The sequence below is a fragment of the Sitophilus oryzae genome, unplaced genomic scaffold (genome assembly GCF_002938485.1).
Source record: "Sitophilus oryzae breed Bouriz unplaced genomic scaffold, Soryzae_2.0 scaffold_404_pilon_pilon, whole genome shotgun sequence".
Classification (NCBI taxonomy): Eukaryota; Metazoa; Arthropoda; class Insecta; order Coleoptera; family Curculionidae; genus Sitophilus; species Sitophilus oryzae.
This window is the reverse complement of record NW_022146979.1, coordinates 507,674-526,207: the sequence shown is the minus strand read 5'-3', so window position 1 is coordinate 526,207 and position 18,534 is coordinate 507,674. Positions and strand designations below refer to the sequence as shown.

The following is an 18,534-nucleotide window of genomic DNA, read 5'->3' as shown; positions in this document are numbered from 1 at the left end:
TGGTTATTAATAAATATGACAGTGTCCTCCAATGAAAATGCGAGTTACTCATAACTCTAAATTCTAATTCTGAGCTGGCAAATAAGCTAGATGCTTTACTTAGTCCGTTATTCAGAAGATTCAAAGCTTTCGATGAAAATATGCATGAAAATTCACTTCACACAACCAGATTAGTACATTGGTATACAACAAGGTTGGTACAGTATCAAGTATATTATAGTGATTTTCTTAGCCGCGTATGGCACAGATCCTTACCCAGTGTTGCCATAAGCTTATTTTTCATCGATCACTTTTCTTCTCGCTAGGTCGCGCATCACGACCGTCTCACCGCTGTGATTCAAGGCCGTACATCAATATTGAGATATAAATATATAAGTCGATTCAGAACGTTCTACTACGTTTTTCGACACCTAACCTTCACTCTTCTCTATTTAGCAAGAGATCATAAAGTATTTCTCTATTCTCAAGTTTTTTATCCACACCCTCCCTCCAGCTTCTTGGTAGCCTTCCTTTTCTTCTGCCCTGCTGTGTCCACAGTAAAATTTGTCTGATTATGACTTGTATTTTTTATATTCTACTTTATTATTGTCACTATTTGTATTTAAAAATTGTTGATATTTTTGTATTTTTCCAGTGACAATATTTCTTATATCTGAATCCCACCAATAAGGTGTTTTACTCGTAGTATATTCATAAGGTCCCAATGCCTCCAGCGCAGCTCGGTGTATACTGTTTTTATTGTATTCGTGATATATTTCGGGGTCTTGGAATATTGTATTTATTAATTTCTCATCTAGGCGTTTTCTAGTACTATAGTTTTTTGATACTCTCATTGTCAGAGCTATCTATGTTATATCTCTTTTGTTGTTCTTTGTTGCTTTTTGTTGTTCTTTTTCTTCCAAATTTACATCGGTTTTTCTCGGTTTGTATACTATTGTAACTTTTAAATTATGATCACTACCTAATATAATATTTTTTTGATAATTTCGATCCATTGATTATTGGATTTCGATCATATCACACACTGGTTTAAAGTCTAGTATTTAATATTTTATAACTCTTAAATGATTATATCCATTTACAATTTTCCTATTGTAGAATTTTATTGATATGTCTTTTTTGTGTTCTGCAATGTCCATGTATGTTCTATTTGTAATTTTAATGACGTAATTTTTTTGGAATTGTAGGATATTTTTTATTATTTGTATATTTTTGTGCTTTTGTTTGTTTTTTCAATGCTTTGTCGATGAAGGATCAGATATTTTGGCTTTTTGTACAATAAAGTTTTATTTATTTATTATTTTATTTATTATTGAGATTCTTCGTGGAATTATACACTAGAATACTAGTAATAACGTTTAAAGCTAATCTTGCCCTAATAAACAAGAATACGTCTTAATCTTAATCTTATAATTAGATTTCTTTACGTAATAAACTACAAAGTTTTCTCATCACAGTCGGTTGGGACCGCATCCTGTCGAGAACCATTGACTCAATTTAGACAGCATTTGGCGAATAATTCAACTTTCTCTCCCTATTGTGCCAACGAAAACGATTTCAATTTTGCTTCGAAATGTGCTGTACATTTAGACGCCTGACGATCTGTGGATTTAAACGTCAACGCTTCCAAATTCCGGAAGTTGAAATCCGGACAAAGAACTTTCTTTCGTTATTTACTAGGTTTAGTTGACGGTACGACACATAAAGTAATGTTTGATACGGACAGGCAGTAAATATTTTGTAGAATATACAGGATGAATCACGGCCATGGTACGTTAGACGTTTATGGAGAACCGGTGAGATTTTTTTTTAAATTTGCATTTTTACATAAAGGCACCTGCTCCATCTGTCTAAATTATTTTCGGCATTACTTCATACTAAAAGTGGTAAGCGTCTCAAAAGTGACTCACCCCTATAACTTTATTATTTTTTTAGTTAAATAAACGAGATTTGATATGTTACTATATGACATAAATTAGGATTGATTGACGTATTCAATTGTTTTCGGACACTTCCGGTTTCACCGGAAATGACTACAACTTTTGATTTTTAAATAGCAGCCTCGGCATTTTTTTACTTTATTCGATAGAAAATGACACTCTGAATAGAATGACATATCATATGTCAACTTTTGACATTTTCGCATATGGTTTATTTGAAATTATAACTTGCGGTTCGTAACGAAAATTGGACTCGAAATACCAAGATACCACACACTTACAAATTATTCGTAAAATGCTTTTTCCAAATATGCTAATGTGGCACCCTCGTTCCATTTGAAAAAATTGAGATATGATTAAAAATACCATTTGGGCATTTTCTAACTGGCCAGGGCAAGACACTAAAAGCATTAGACGATCAAATATATTTTCCCAAGGCTCCTTGATAAAGAATTAGTGTTTTTAACATAGCCATGGCACTCTAGATTGAATTTTAAAATGCAATTTTTTATTAAGCGAGAATGTCAAAAGTTGACATATGATATGTTATTCTATTCAGAATGTCATTTTCTATCGAATAAAGGAAAAAAATACCAAGGGTGCCATTTAAAAATCAAAAGTTGTAGTCATTTCTGGTGAAATAGGAAGTCACCAAAAACAATTGAATACGCCAATCAATCCTAATTTATGTCATATACTAACACACCAACTCTCGTTTTTTTATCTAAAAAAATAAAAAAGTTATAAGGGTGAGCCACTTTTGAGATGCACCCGGTATATAAAAGAGGTTGGATATCAAACAGGAAGATCAAATAAAATGTTTATTTTTGTTTGATATAAAATCGCTCAAATCATTGTTATTTTAAAGTCAAGCCTATATATATATATATATATATATATATATATATATATATATATATATATATATATATATATATATATATATATATATATATATATATATATATATATATATATATATATATAATATATATATATATAATATATAAATTATATAAATAATCGTAACACAATAAATAAAACAGCATTTAAACAATATATCATGTTCCTATACCTAAACATTCTGGTTTCTTCAATAAAGCCATTTGAAAAATAATAATTATATATTGTTTCGTTTAAAGAGAATTAATCAAATCAAAGAACAAATATTCAAATTTATAAGTATCAATAATTAGACTTCACTTACAATTCAATTTCTAAAATTGTTATGGTAACCAACCTAACCAATAGGCACCTACCCCAGTATCTGTCAGGCAAAAATTTACGCTATCGAAAGATGCGTACAATTTATCTTAGATAGGAACTATCGAAAACAGGAAATTGCCATCCTATCTGATAGTCAAGCAGCACTTAACGCGATCAACTCAGTAACCATCAATTCGAAGTTAGTCAAAGAATGCCTAGAGAAGCTCAACAAATTAGGCAAAGAAAATAAAGTCCTCCTACTCTGGGTGCCTGCTCACCAAGGGATAGAAGGCAATGAAAAAGCAAATGATCTAGCTAGGAAAGGAGCGAACACTCCACTAACTGGACCAGAACCGTTCTATTTTCCAAACGGGAACCAACTGAAAGCGGAACTGAAGAATCTGGAAGACTCCATCCGTAATTTGGAATGGGTGTCCTCTAACGGTCTAAGACACTCGAAAAAGTTCCTCAGAACTTACGACTGAGAAAAATCAAAGGTTTTCCTTAATTTAAGTAAAAACAATCTTCGGATTGTCACGGGGTTTCTAACAGGATACTGTCTCCTCAACGAACACCTCAGTAAGCTGAAGCTGAGAAACAACGGTGAATGCAGATTTTGTGGGGAAAATGGGGAAACACCAGAACACCTTATCACTGAGTGCGCCGAGACGACGACCATTCGCGCCATGAACTTTGGTACATCTGATATCGAGAATGGAGAGGCCTCTGTGGAGCCGTCTCAGATACTGGCTTTTGTTAAAGCCCTGAGTCTGTATGATGAGTTATAACTGAAGAAAGGGGAACACACAATAGATCTATAAGGTCGCGGTGATTAACTCCCCTCCTAAACATTCTACATTCTACATGGCAACCAAATTCTTGAAATGAGATAATAATAATATAATTATTAATTTTAAATAGCTCTACTTAAGAAACTGGAAGGTTTAGGTATAGGAACATAATATATTGTTGCAAATAAAATTTATTAGTCTTTTGATATTTTAAATAATATATTTTGGGCTGAATTTAAAATAAAAAAAATCTAATTAATTTTATAACACAAATAAGTAATGTTTTTGCTCTCCTTGTATAATATCCAATCGGTTGATTTAGACAGATCGAATGTATCGACTTTCGTTAACTTATAACACAAATTTCAACTTTAAAAATGATTAATTCATGAGTTTACCAATGTTTATTGAAGATCATGTTTTTATCAATTTTGCACGTTTTATCCTTTATCTCAAAATCAGAGATAGGTATAGGTTAATATAATAGAAAAATTATGAAATATGAAAGTAATTTCCAAAAATTTAATAATTTACCGGGCTCCATTTAATAAGAAAGTTGCTACCATTGCTACCAATTGATAGATGTAAAAACCTAAATTTAAAAAAAAATTCCTGTTCTCCATAAACGTCTAACGTTCCATCGCAGTAAATTACCCTATGTAGAACTCCAATAAGTATAAAAATCTTAGTAAGAAATTGGTCTCCTTAAAATTAATTTAACATTTTGTTTATTAACTCATAAGATTGCCCTCATAAGATCTCATGCTCTAAAAAATTATCTCTAGTCTGATGAAGTGTTTGTAGTAAATTCAGTCTTAAAACTAGTTAGTTTTCAAATGTTGCCGGGCGTGGCTCTATCAGTAGTGTGTCGATCTTCTGTGTAAGAGACACAGAGTTCGATCCCCAGCCAGTATGGTCGCTTTATTTATTTAAATAAAAATAAAAAAATGTCTATACCCCTGTGGCAGCGCAGAAATATTTATTTATCTAAATAGAGCGACCAGCGAGCTACCACCTCAAGGAATTCAAGGGCAAAACACCTTTAGTATATTTACCTAGTACAACCTCTCAAACACTGCCCTTTGAATTCGGCAATAAACTGTAGGCCGTGTACCTACTTCTGAAACACTGATCACATACATACTTCATGTGAGAGGTAGTCTATTCACTGTATAGAGTATGGTATTGTAAGACTTCCCAAATATGTACATTGGAAATATGTAACTAAAAATGGTTCCTACTTGTTTTAATTGATATCAATTTATTTAAATCACCTCTTTAATCATCCCGTCATGATGCTTAGATGGTTAGCCTATCCTGTGTTAAAAGTAAACTTTTGATGTTTTGTGGTTAAGTAGAGTTTTATTTTGATATGTTTTAATATATTTCCAAAAAAATTGCCTATCCTACCTAAATCATTAAAAATTATTACAAATATTTTTCATTAAGTTTTACCGCCCTTATTTTAAAAAAAATATTTAACATCTGCGAAATCATTAAAATAAACATACTTAAAATGAGTACGAGCAGTGGTAACAATAGTCTTATTTATTCTTGTTTTATGTTTCCATTACTCTAGTTCTGACAATTTATTGTACCTCTCCGGTGTTTATTACACTCAATTTCAGAATGTTACGCTCTGTTAATGGTAATTTAATACCGTATTGATTCAAGCTCTCTTAGGAATGACGATCGATGATATATATGTAAGATTATATGGTAATTGTCATCGATCGTCATTTATATGCCATTTCTTGCCATTATCAGTTCCTCAGATGCCTTTTTTGTTTTTTTATAATAATAATATGGTATCTAGTCTGTCCACCGACAAGATCCTTGATAGTGATAGATGTGTCTGTCATTTTAATTGCAAAGTAGTTTATTTACAAAGAAATAAGTTGGTACAACTGGAACGCATAGCAGGAAATATTTAAAATTTGACTGATAAGTGATTACTTCAAAATATTGTGAAAAGAATGTACAAAACTAAAAAAAATGTAATCGAATTATTTTATTTAAAAAAACGGTATGTGTTAATACAAAACAAACAAGAACAAAACACCACGTACCAAAAAAAAATATAAAAAGAACTATTTTTTACTTTCAAGCTTCAAGAAACTTCCAGCATTTATTATTATATTTATCAATATAACTTATGTACACATGCAAATTTTTAATATTCCACAGGAATAAATAAAACAACATAAATAAAACAAACTATTTTATTAATAATAACACTTACCAAATTTTAAACTTACCTAATTTTTAAACTAGTAGGTACCTTTTGACATTATTTTTCTGCAGTACTGAAATCCATTATTTACCTATCGTGTGATGTCGATATTTTACAGCTACTCCAGTAGTATACGTTTAGTACGATTCTTGTAGCATATTTACTAGATGCACTTATCTACGATGAGATGGTATGTAAACTTTATTGATGGTAACTTTATTGGTGTATAAGACTTTCTGCCTGAACAGCGAGTATTAACTATAAACTCTGCTCCGGGTCTACAGTTATTTTTCCCTCGATTTTTCCTCCACTTGACTTCAAAGGACACAAAACACAGATAACACGAATCAAAATGTATCATCTTCCAAAACGCAGATATTTGACATAATTTGACACTTTGACACAAAATTATAACCTATAATCTGGCAAGATTTTGACAAGCCTCAAAAATCTGAAGGCGAGTTCATACGCATCGGTATTTTCGTTCATCGTTCCGTCAAACCAATAAAATTGAAATATGATCTGTCATTTTTGAAATAAACCAATAACACTGGTTAAAAACAACAAGAGACGACGCATGACGGGTTTATATTTAAACCCGTCCATAGTTATCTTAAAATATATTAGAATTTTTTTTAGTAAAATAAATAGATTGGTATGGGACGTCATATGCTTTTCTTTTGTCATCGTCTGTCGAAATCTTACCTCAGAAAAAAAAACAGAGCATATATTAACTTAATCAGTAAACTAACACCTCACTTTATTTTTATACAAGAATATTTAATTTAAATTACTACTACTACTACTACTGAAATTATTGCCAGTATTTGACACGCATCAGAAGATGGTTACGCAGGGCGTTTTCTTTCATGACTTTTCTTTGACTGAAAAGCCCGATACGTGATATTATCTCTTCCGCACTCCGGACGTTCAAAAATCTCATTGCTTTGTTGCCTCTTTACTTTTTGGTTGTCGCTGTTAACTGAGTTTACGATTTTTCTCCGTTACGTTCTATTGTGCGCTGCTTCTTTCCACTCATTCTACCTCCCTTTTAAGTTTTTGTGGGAAATATCCTTGTAACTTTTTAGTTATTCTCCCGATTTCCTCTTACCGTCTACAAGCTCACCGTAAAGCAGAGATTTTGGTAGGCGGTTTTCTTGCATTCTGCATAGGTAACCAGCCCATCTTAAGCGAGATTTTGTAATCATGACTTCAAAGCTCTCGCAGCTAGATTTTTCAACGACTGATACGTTTGAGACATTGTGGACCCATTTGTTTCTTAAGAGTTGTCTAAGGTGTCTTTCTTGCAACTTCTTTAATGCGTTCATGTGTCAGCGGTACGACATCACCCAGGTTTCGCTTCCATATAATATGGTGGGAATTATTATTGCTCGGTACACTCCAAGTTTCGTTTTTGTGCTCAAGTCATGATTGGAGAAAACCCTGACTTTTAATTTCCAGACTGCTCTTGAGGTAGCAGCGCCTGTACTGTACAGTACTGAATTTCAGAGTCGATACCGTAATAGTCGCCTTTTCCGAAATCAAACTGCCGAGGTAATTGAATTCCGCTACATATTCCAATAGTTCTTCTCCGATTTTTATAGCATTGTTGTGATCTTCCGGGGAAGTGCACATGATTTTAATTTTATCGATGTTCAGCTTAAGGTCTAAAGCCTCGTATGCCGAGGTATATGTGTTTAACATTTCTTGTAATTGCTGTAACGTTTTTGCAACCAGTCACCAACGTATTGAAGTTCTTTGATGAATTTTGGACGTGTTTTTGCCTTCTTCTTTTTTTTTGAGTCTTTTTATGTTGAACAGACCACCGTCGTATCTATATCTAATGCCCAACCCTCTTTCCTGCAGTTTGCTGTTCACTATAATGGAGGGTGCTGCCATGAACATGTTGAATAGGAGAAGCGCTAAAACACATCCCTTCCTAAGTCCTGTATTTGTTAGGATCCATTAGCTCAGTGATCCATGATAAAATCTTGACTTGTTGTTATGGAGGCTTTTAGTCGCTGTAAGACATTTGTTGGGTACTCCGAACTTTTTCATAATTGCCTAAAGTGCATCTCTGTACACAGAGTCAAAGGCTTTTGTTAGGTCGATGAATGCAACATAAAGTTTACTAATGTAAATGATGATGATTATGTAAATGATGATGATGATTAGGGAAATATGTGTCAAGAGTATCTGCCTAGGTAATTGTATTGCCATATCTGCTACCTCTGCATTTATAATTGTTAAATTTAATTTTAATAATAGTTCTTTATTGTTTTAATACAAAAGCCAAAGCAATAAAGCTCTAAGTCTCTATTATCTTTTGTATTACAAACCAGGTCTCTTTGGGATGAATGGACGCCTTTTTTAAATGTTATTATTTTAGTTACTACGCTTTATATCAAATATATTATTGTGCATATCAATCATTTTAATTGATTTCTTAAAAATTATTTACCACGTTCACGGATGAAATTATCACGGCGCAGTCAGTAGGATATACTAAGCAAATTAACAAAAATTTTAGTTAGTCTGTCTTATTTGTGTAATTGTGTAAAACCAGTTAAATCGTTATAAAATTATAGTATCAAATTACCTGGTATACAAATAAAATATATTTGTATCTTCAAGCAAATTATTTTCTCTTTCGTTAAATTTGAATTTTAGTCTAGTACATTTCAACCTTTTTTACGTCTACACTAACACAAGTGGCATGAATTATATTGTTATTCTTAACACCCTCAACAATCCCTAGATTCTATTCTGTTATGTATGACCATTGCCTTACTTTGCACAAAATGTGGCAATCGAATTTATTGTTCTCTTACTAAAGAGTGTTCGTCTTCTTCTCCTGCCCGATAAAACCTTCAACTAGCCTCTTTAAATTAACGATTTACTAGAGGTATATCGATTTTTCTGTCGGAGTTTCCATCTATATCTTCCAACTTTAAACTGAAGGAAAGTTAATTTTATTTTTAGAATTTTAAATTTGAATTAAATAAAAGATGTAAACGTGGTATGTATCCGTATATCATTGATCTCTATAGTTTTTCTAGCACAAAACCCTTGACAGTGATAGATGTGTCTGTTGTTTTAATTTCAAAGTAGTTTATTTTATTCTAATAAGAAATAAGTTGGTACAACTGGAACACATAGCAGGAAATATTTAAAATTTTAGTAACAAGTGAAAAAAACTGTATAAAACTGAAAAAATATAATCGAGTTATGCCATTTCAAAACAAAATTACGGTATGTGTTAATAAAAAACAAACAAGGGTATATTTTAAACAAAACACTGCATACCAAAAAAAAATATAAAAAATAACTATTTCTTACTTTCAAGCTTCAAGAAACTTCCTGCCTTTATTATTATATTTCTCAATATTGAATTCCGCTACAATCTTGTGAGTTTAATTTAAATTTTATTTACTCAAACGTGATAATTGTGAAAAAGTGGTATGAAAAACTTAAAAAGCTGTGTGAACTGTGAAATGCAAAAACCATCGTAGATCGTGGTATAACGTCGATTTCCAATGTTGCACAGGTATTTCATACATGTCCTTATATAAAATAAAGTTTCTTAAATGCAACAGACCGTATTTTATTTAAAAAAATTAAAAGAAAATAATAAATTTGAATAAATAATATTTGGCGACATAGTTCCGGAAAAAGTCGAACTGTTCCGAAATTATTAAAAGCTCTGGAGAGCAACCGTTGTAAGAATAGCGCCAAATAGTATTTACAGTGCGTCTATCCGTTCTGTAGCTACGGGGCATCCATGAGGGGGGAAACGATATTCTCTCACGCTGTTTCTTGTATAAAATTATACAACGCCTCCCATCAATAAAAATTCGCTATTTACAAGTAGCCAATGAAATGAGTGGGCGGAGTGTTTTGCAGCGAAATACTCGTCAAGTTCACGTTGACCCTTTCCCCCTTCTATTTAGGTAGCGATTTATAAAATATATTGCTGTTATGCTGTTTGTTTAAATGTTTTTGTCTACATTCCTTTCATAGACACAGATCCAGTAGACGTTTTTTACATTGTACTTATGGCACTTTCCAATTTCGACCTGTTTCTTTTATCTATGATCTTACCTGAGAAAAAAAAGCAGAGCATCAACCTAATTCATTTAGAATATGTTTAATTGAAGATTCCGTGCATCTTTTAATAATATCCTGCCGAATCAGTCTAAATTTTATCTAGACGAACCTGTAACGGCAAGAAAGGAAAAGAAGCGACGTTTGCGCCATAAATTCGTGCTGAAACGAACGGCTGAATATCCTAGTAATGGGCGCCATTTAATTTACCATAATTGCCATCGTTAAAAGGCTGTAAAGTACACATTCGGTTAATAGGGTTGTAGGAAACTCTGGATACGCCCGGATGACGTATCGCGAAAATTTCTTGATGGATATCGGGAATTTTCCTCGACCAATTTAACCGGTTCTGACACGAAACGGATGGTCTCGCTCGTTTATTACTTGGCGCAGCCGATAATGGTCGTCTGGCCCCATTAAATTGGAGAAATGAAATTAAAGGAGACTCCGGTATCGATTACACACAGTTGAATTTTTGTAATTGGTTATGGTTGTCTAATGTAATGTGCTAGAATTTCTCTTAATTAGTAATAAAAACGTATATAAAGAAATAAAAACGTTATTAAAAAGTAAATGATTTTGAAAGGAAATGCGTAATGAAAATCTGTTTCCACATTTCAAACAACTTACCTCTGAACTTAGTACATAAAAATAATATAATATGGTATATTCAAATTTTCCGCCAGGTTTAGTTCATTCCTAGCACACTAGTAGTGTAAGTGGTGCGACTTTTAAATTTGAACTAAAATATACACGGGAGTTAGCATCCTTTTTTAGTATGTTCTGTGGTCACTTGGGACTGCCCTACAAGTACAACTTTTATTTCAGTTGGCTGTAACTGAATCTGTGACCCTATCAAGGCACTGAGAATATTTGATTTCGATGTAATTCAAAAATTAATGAGAGTATGTACTCTAGTATGCGAAATATGGGACGATATGAGTTCTACCTCTGTTCAGTGTTCTCTGATATTAATGTATAGAAATATACAGGGTGGCCCATCGAAAACGTTCCGCAAGGCATAACGGCCAGGGTATTTCTTTTTTCAAAAAATCCAAAAACACGTCACATTTGTTTGTGAGGGGGACAACTTTTTCCCCAAAAATGATTGCAAAATCTTCAACCCTCTGAGCGGGGGTGTCATCCCCCAACTTTTTTCAAATGGGAAGGGGGTCAAGTGGCACCGCAATGAAAAGAGCTTTCTATTTTCTATATTTCCCTGCCTCGTTTTTGAAAATCGGTCGAGTCATTGAGAAAATATGAAGGATTGAAATTTGAAAAGTTTATTTAAACATCTATCAGAATAAATGATAAGGATAAATTCCTCTTCGACCCCATTTGCTATTTTTTTCTTATTATTTCTAAATGTTTACGCATTTCTTCACTTGCCACAAGGTTGAACGATCAGGTGCGGTCTCAATATCGTTAAACTGACCTACAATAGAATTTCCAAAAATACCAGCCCGCGACGATCAAAATCGTCTTCGTTGAGTTCTTGTACCAACTGAATTTTGTACGGGTGGAACTTGTGTGTTTTTTTAATATCCTTTGGACACTTCTACGATTCACGCCGGTCTCATTGTGAGTACATCATAATTTTTAAAAAGTTTAACGATATTGAGAAGAACTTCAACGCACAAGTCACAGAACAGCTATCTAGCAACTACCGCACCTGATCGTTCAATATATCTATTCTTCTGGTTCAACCTTGTGGCAAGTGAAAACATGCGTAAACATCTAGAAATAATAAGAAAAAACAGCAAATTGGTCGAAGGAATTTATCCTTATCATTTACTCTGATAAATGTTTAAATAAACTTTTCAAATTTCAATCCTTCATATTTTCTCAATGACTCGACCGATTTTCAAAAACGAAGTGAGGAAATATAGAAAATAGAAAGCTCTTTTCATTGCGGTGCCACTTGACCCCCCTTCCCATTTGAAAAAAGTTGGAGGATGACACCCCCGCTTAGAGTGTTGAAGATTTTGCAATCATTTTTGGGGTAAAAGTTGTCCCCCTTACAAACAAATGTGACGTGTTTTTGGAATTTTCTGAAAAAAAATTACCCTGGCCGTTATGCCTTGCGGAACGTTTTCGATGGGCCACCCTGTATATTTTATTCTGGTCTTGTATATTTACTATACAGGGTCGCTTTTATGTATGGAAACGGTCGATTATTAGGTAAAATACTGGAGGTACTGCGAAAAGTTTGAATTTAAATGAAAATTTTGTAATTTCCAGACTTGCTATACTCCCATTTTATACTGTAGTATATAAATATTATTACACCCTGTACATAATAGTTTAGATATAAGTATTTCTTAAGTTAAGTTAATTAAGGTCAGTTCATATTATATGTTTAGAATTAGTTGTTTATATAATATTAGGAATGCAACTATGCATTATTGGATGTCGTGCTTTGATGTGCCACGATTTTATGACCGACCCTGTATACTTAAATTTATTACCCGCCAATATATATATATAATAACAATATATATATATATATATATATATATATATATATATATAATATATAATATATAACTTTTAACCCCTATAACTTTTATATTTAACTTTTTGGGGTACCTCTTATATTTTACCTAATAATCGACCATTTCCATACATAAAAGCGACCCTGTATATATTTATATTATAATTGTTGTAAGATATAATAATAATATTATTATATTTTTATTTACGTGATTTTCTGGCAGTAGTTTAACTATAACTAACTAAAAACCGAAATACTATGATTACTTTATTGTTCTGTAAAAGTTTTACACCGTAAAGCACTTATTCTGTAAAGTTTTGGGCTCACTATCTAAATAGTTAATTTGTTTCAGTGGTGACATCTCGTGGCAAAGACATGGGACAGACAGTTTGGGATCTTCCCCGGGGTTACCTAGAAAAATTCCTACGCCTGAAGTTGCCCATACTGCTCCTGTAACAGTAAGTAAAAATGTATTTTATGGATTATTTTTTATAGATATTTTTAGTCATTTTTTATACAAAACGATAAAATGGTATTTTATCGTCGACCGAAAACATTAATTCAGGAGCGATGAAATCGCGAGTGAATTAATTTCGGGAGAAGATAATGCAATTTTATCGTCGTGTATAAAACAATATTTTTTCCATAGCGAGTTACGTTTTAAAAAATATTCAGAAATTATTATTTCAAGGAATTTATTACGAGAAGAAAAAATATTGTGCTGGGTTGGCGTTGGTTTCTATGTAATTTGAAATATAAATAAAGCTGTCTCTTTAGTTTTGAGTCAATATTTTTGAATTCTCTTTCGTGCTGCTGATTGAATTAGAGCTCGAAATGACTCAAAACGAAATAAGTAAATTACCAACAAATATTCAGGCTGAGGCGACAAACGCCATATCCAAACTACTTCCGAAATTTAAATCCCGAATAACTTATGAAAGGAAATACAAAAAATTTCAAAAATGGAAGCAATTAAAAAACATGCGAGAAGAAATATAGTTTTTAACCTATCCTCGCTGTTAAAGTATCATTTAATCTACCTGTTTGTTGGTAGTTTTTATTAATTAAAGATGTGGACTGTATATTTTGTTTACTATTTATTTTAATATAAATACAATAATAAATCTAGTAATTATGTGGAAGAAAAACTTAATTAGTCTAATCTCTTCAGACGACAGAGCTCATATATTCGGTCGTCTTCCCGGTCTTCCTCTCCGCGTGCCATATGGGGTTTAAGGCGCGGTTGTCAGATTTTAAATTAATATAAAGAAAAAGGAAAACTTGGAATTTTAGCAAAAGTTAAATATAACACTTAACATACACCCGCCTTGAAAGCTTCCTTTCAACAAAAATCAGAAGAATGCAAACTAAGTATAAGTAAGTAATTAAGTAGTATAAGATGTATAAGGTTAAGCTAAATAAATGTAACACACTATAACTATACTTAAATAAAAGGTATGAATAAAAATTAAATGTCTTTAGATTGAGTCTATTGGTAAAGCACACACTTTACGCACAGGGCGTTGAATTTCGCCGGCACATGTCTGGACATCTACCACTCGAACAATCCCGTCACTGCCTGGGTACAATCTGGTAATTCTCCCCAACTTCCACAACAAAGGGGGGACCTTCTCGTCGTGGATCAAAACTAAAGTTCCAACCTTTAGTACTTTTGTACTACTGTGCTTCCATTTGGTGCGGACTTATAGTTCTGATAAGTACTCCTTTCTCCATCGTTGCCAAAAACTTTGGACGATACTTTGTAGCCGTTGGTATTTGTTCATTCGAGTTTCAGAGATGTGACAAACATCTGGATATGGAAGTGACGTCAAAGCTTTGCCAATTAAAAAATGTCCAGGAGTGAGTGCATTTAAGTCGGTAGGATCGTGGGAAAGTGGAGTTAAAGGGCGAGAGTTTAGGATACTTTCGATCTGGATAATTATTGTATTGAATTCTTCAAAATTTAAAGAAGCGTTCCCGACTATACGTTTAAAATGAAATTTTGCACTCTTGATACCCGCCTCCCAGATGCCGCCAAAATTAGGGGATCGAGCAGGAATGAATTGCCATTTTATCATCTCCGATGAAAGAGCGTCCGCAATGATATCTTTATTGTTAGCCAGAAATTCGTATAGGTCTCTGATTTCACGCTTAGCGCCTACAAAGTTTGTAGCGTTATCCGACCATATACTAGCAGGTTTGCCGCGTCTCCCGATAAACCTCTTTAAAGATGCCAAAAACGCCCCAGTGGTTAAATCAGTGACCATTTCGAGATGGATGGCTTTGGTACAGAGACAAATAAACAAACATAGATATACCTTTATTTGTTTTGCGCCGCGAGTTAACCTATCTTTTATTAGAAATGGTCCGGCATAGTCAACTCCCACATTTGTAAATATCGACGTTTCATTAATCCTTACGTCAGGCAAATTGCCCATCAAATAATCGGAGTGCGACGGATTAACTTTAAAACAGAGAACACAATTCCGAATTACCTTTTTACAAGCATTTCTGCCAGCTATTGGCCAAAACCGTTCTCTCACAGAGGATAGGAGAGCTTGAACACCACAATGAAAAAGTCTTTTATGTTCTCCTTCTAAAATAAGTTCAGTTATTCTGTGAGACGCTGGGATAATAATTTGATGTTTTTTGTCAAAAGGATAATTTGAATGTTTGAGTCTCCCTCCAACACGAATTAATTTATTATGTATAAAGGGATTTAAATTTAAAATTTTACTCTTTTTCTTTAAAGGCTTGTTTTTTAATAAGTCAGAATATTCTTGAGAAAAGCATTCCTTTTGTACTTGTTTAAGTAGGAAATATAGAGAACTTTCGAGTTCTATAGGGGTTAATACTTTGGATTGTTTGGTTTTAGATCTGCAGTTATTATAAAATCGAAAAATATAGCTAAAAACTCGGATTATTTTTGTTAAAGATGAAAATCGATTTAATAAATTTTGAATAAAAATTAAACTTTCATTCTCGATGAGGACATGGGATAAAATTATTTTTTGTTCGGGTATTTCGGAATTAATACTGACTTCTTTTACGTCCCAGTTTGAATTATGCTGTTTAAGCCAGTCTGGTCCGTGCCACCAAAGGTCGGAATTTTCGATTATCTTGGGACTAGCGCCTCGCGATAATAAATCGGCAGGGTTTTCATGTGTTCTAACATGATACCATTCATTTATTTCGGTTAGAGCTTGAATTTCACTGACCCTGTTGGCAACGAACGTTTTCCACTTACCTGGCTCACCCTGTATCCAATTTAAGGTGACCATTGAATCGGTCCAAAAATATTTATTATTAAAACTAATTTTAAGTGATTCTTGAATTTTCCTTGCTAAGTGCGCTAAAGTGACTGCACTACATAATTCCAGTCTAGGAAGAGTTATCGTTTTAATTGGCGCTACGCGGGACTTTGCGCACAACAAATGCGAGATATACTCCCGTTCGGAGACTTCACAACGAATATAAAAACACCCGCCATAAGCTTTCTCACTGGAATCGCAAAACCCATGAAGTTCAAAACTTATGCATGTTGATATCACAGCTTGACGTGGTATTTTAAGATTATTAATTTCAGTTAATTCGTTTTGAAACCTGAGCCAATCTGTTTTAAAAGTTTGAGGCAGTTCTTCATCCCATTCAATTTTCATTTTCCATAGCTCTTGCATAATTTGGCAACTATAATAATCGGTTGTAATAAGCCTAGGGGATCATAGATTTGACAAATTACTGATAAGACTAATCTTTTGGTTATTGGTTTTCGGGTACTGAACTTGGAACTTGGAACAAAATATTGAATTAGATCAAGATTTGAATTCCAAATAATTCCTAATGTTTTTGTTTGATTCACCTTCATTTATTTTAAAACACCGACTGCCAAATTATTATCTATATCAAAACTATTTAAAAGCTGGGAATCATTACATAACCATTTCCGCAATGGAAATCCTGAATCGCCTAAATTTTGGAAACTTCAGTTTGGTTTTTAAAATTTCTTGTTTTGTATTAGCGCCTGTTAATAAATCGTCTACAAAAAAATCATTTTTTATTATATGGCTAGCCCCTTGAAATTTCTGCGCGTTTTCGTTTGCTAGATGAATTAAACAACGTATAGCTAGATATGGCGCCGCTGTGAACCCATAAACTACACGGTTAATTTTAAAACACTTTAATTCTTCCGACGCATCATTTCTCCAAAATATTTTTTGGTATTCGCAATCTGATTCTCTTACTTTAATTTGCCGATACATCTTTGAAATGTCCGCGGAAATCACATACCGATATTGCCGAAACCTTAATAATATTGAAAATATATCATTCTGAAGGACTGGCCCTGTAAATTGGACGTCGTTTAAACTTACTCCGGAATCTGTTTTTTGTGAAGCATTAAACACAACTCTACATTTTGTGGTCAAACTATTGTCTTTTATAACGGCGTGGTGCGGTAAATAGTAACTATTAGAGGGTATTTTAGGTTCAACATCTTGAATCGCCGTCATATGCCCCATATTTTCAAATTCGTTCATAAATTTTATATATTCATATTTCAAGGCTACATTTTTATCTAACCTACGTTCGAGAGAATATAAACGGCTGAGAGCAATATCACGTGACTTTCCCAGGGTCTCTAGTGACTTTTTGAATGGTATGCTAACTACAAACCTGCCTTCGCTATCACGCGTAACAGTATTTTCAAAATAATTTTCACAGTATTGTTCTTCTCGAGAAAAAATATTTTTAGGATTTACCTCTTCGATTTCCCAGAATTTACTAATTTTTGTCTCTAATAATCCTAATCCCACATTTAAGCACGATACGGACATATTTTCTTTTTTACCGTCCGGTGTATACATCATGTTTCCGCCTAACATCCAACCTAAACACGTGTTTTGTAGAATAGGCATATTTAAACCGAGTTGTTTTTGCTCTGGAAGAAGTATAGAATAAAATACAGGTATACCCAGTAATATGTCAATGTCACTTGAAATGTTGAATTTTGGATCTGCGAGACATAAATTTTGATTTAGAGGTATAATGTTTTTATTAAATGATTTTAATGGAAGCCTATCGGTTATGTTTTGCATCACTAGAAAATTTAAGTTTTGACTATAGTCATTTAGGCGCGACATAATCGTAATATTAACCCTCAATTCTTGTCCTGTCAGCCTGACCTACGCCCTTGACAACGTGGTTAATTTTTTGTAGGTTTCAAATTTAATTTTGACATAACGCATTAGACATAAAATTGCTCATAGAACCGCCGTCCAGAAGAGCGCGACATTGTTCAACCCTGTCGCCAATTTTTTATTTTTATTAGTGCCGTACTTAATAAAACTTGCGATACATCTGTAGAGGCGCCTGCAACCGTTGCGTTCCCCGCTTGTGTCGTTTCAGTGGTGCGCACGGTACCTTCTTCCGCGTCCCTCGCGCGCGTCTCCTCCGCGGCGACCATGGCGGCAGTTTTATTTTCATTTTGATTCGGTTGCACCCCGTAATTATTTATATGCAATAATGTGTGGTGTGGCTTATGACAAGTTGCGCATTTTCTTTGTTTACATTGCCAAGTAAAGTGATTTTTACGCAAGCAATTAAAATATAATTTAATTTTCTTTGCTTCAGCAACTCTTCGTTCCGCTGACAGTTGTTCAAAAGCCTGACAGTTATAAATCGCGTGATTCTCATTACAATAATAACAACTTAATTTGGTAGCTAATGTAGAATTTTGATCCGTGCTAGAATAACTCCGGCTGTTGGTCG

The 18,534-nt window shown here is 33.3% G+C and overlaps 1 protein-coding gene across 1 annotated transcript in view; it reads left to right on the top strand.

Annotated features, from left to right (window-relative positions):
- Positions 1-18,534, top strand: part of LOC115885626 — a 567,259-nt gene that overhangs the window by 366,695 nt on the left and 182,030 nt on the right. Inside the window, exon 10 of the mRNA XM_030904592.1 lies at positions 13,121-13,226. Coding sequence (XP_030760452.1) covers positions 13,121-13,226 — 106 coding nt within the window. The remainder of the gene's footprint in view (positions 1-13,120; positions 13,227-18,534) is intronic.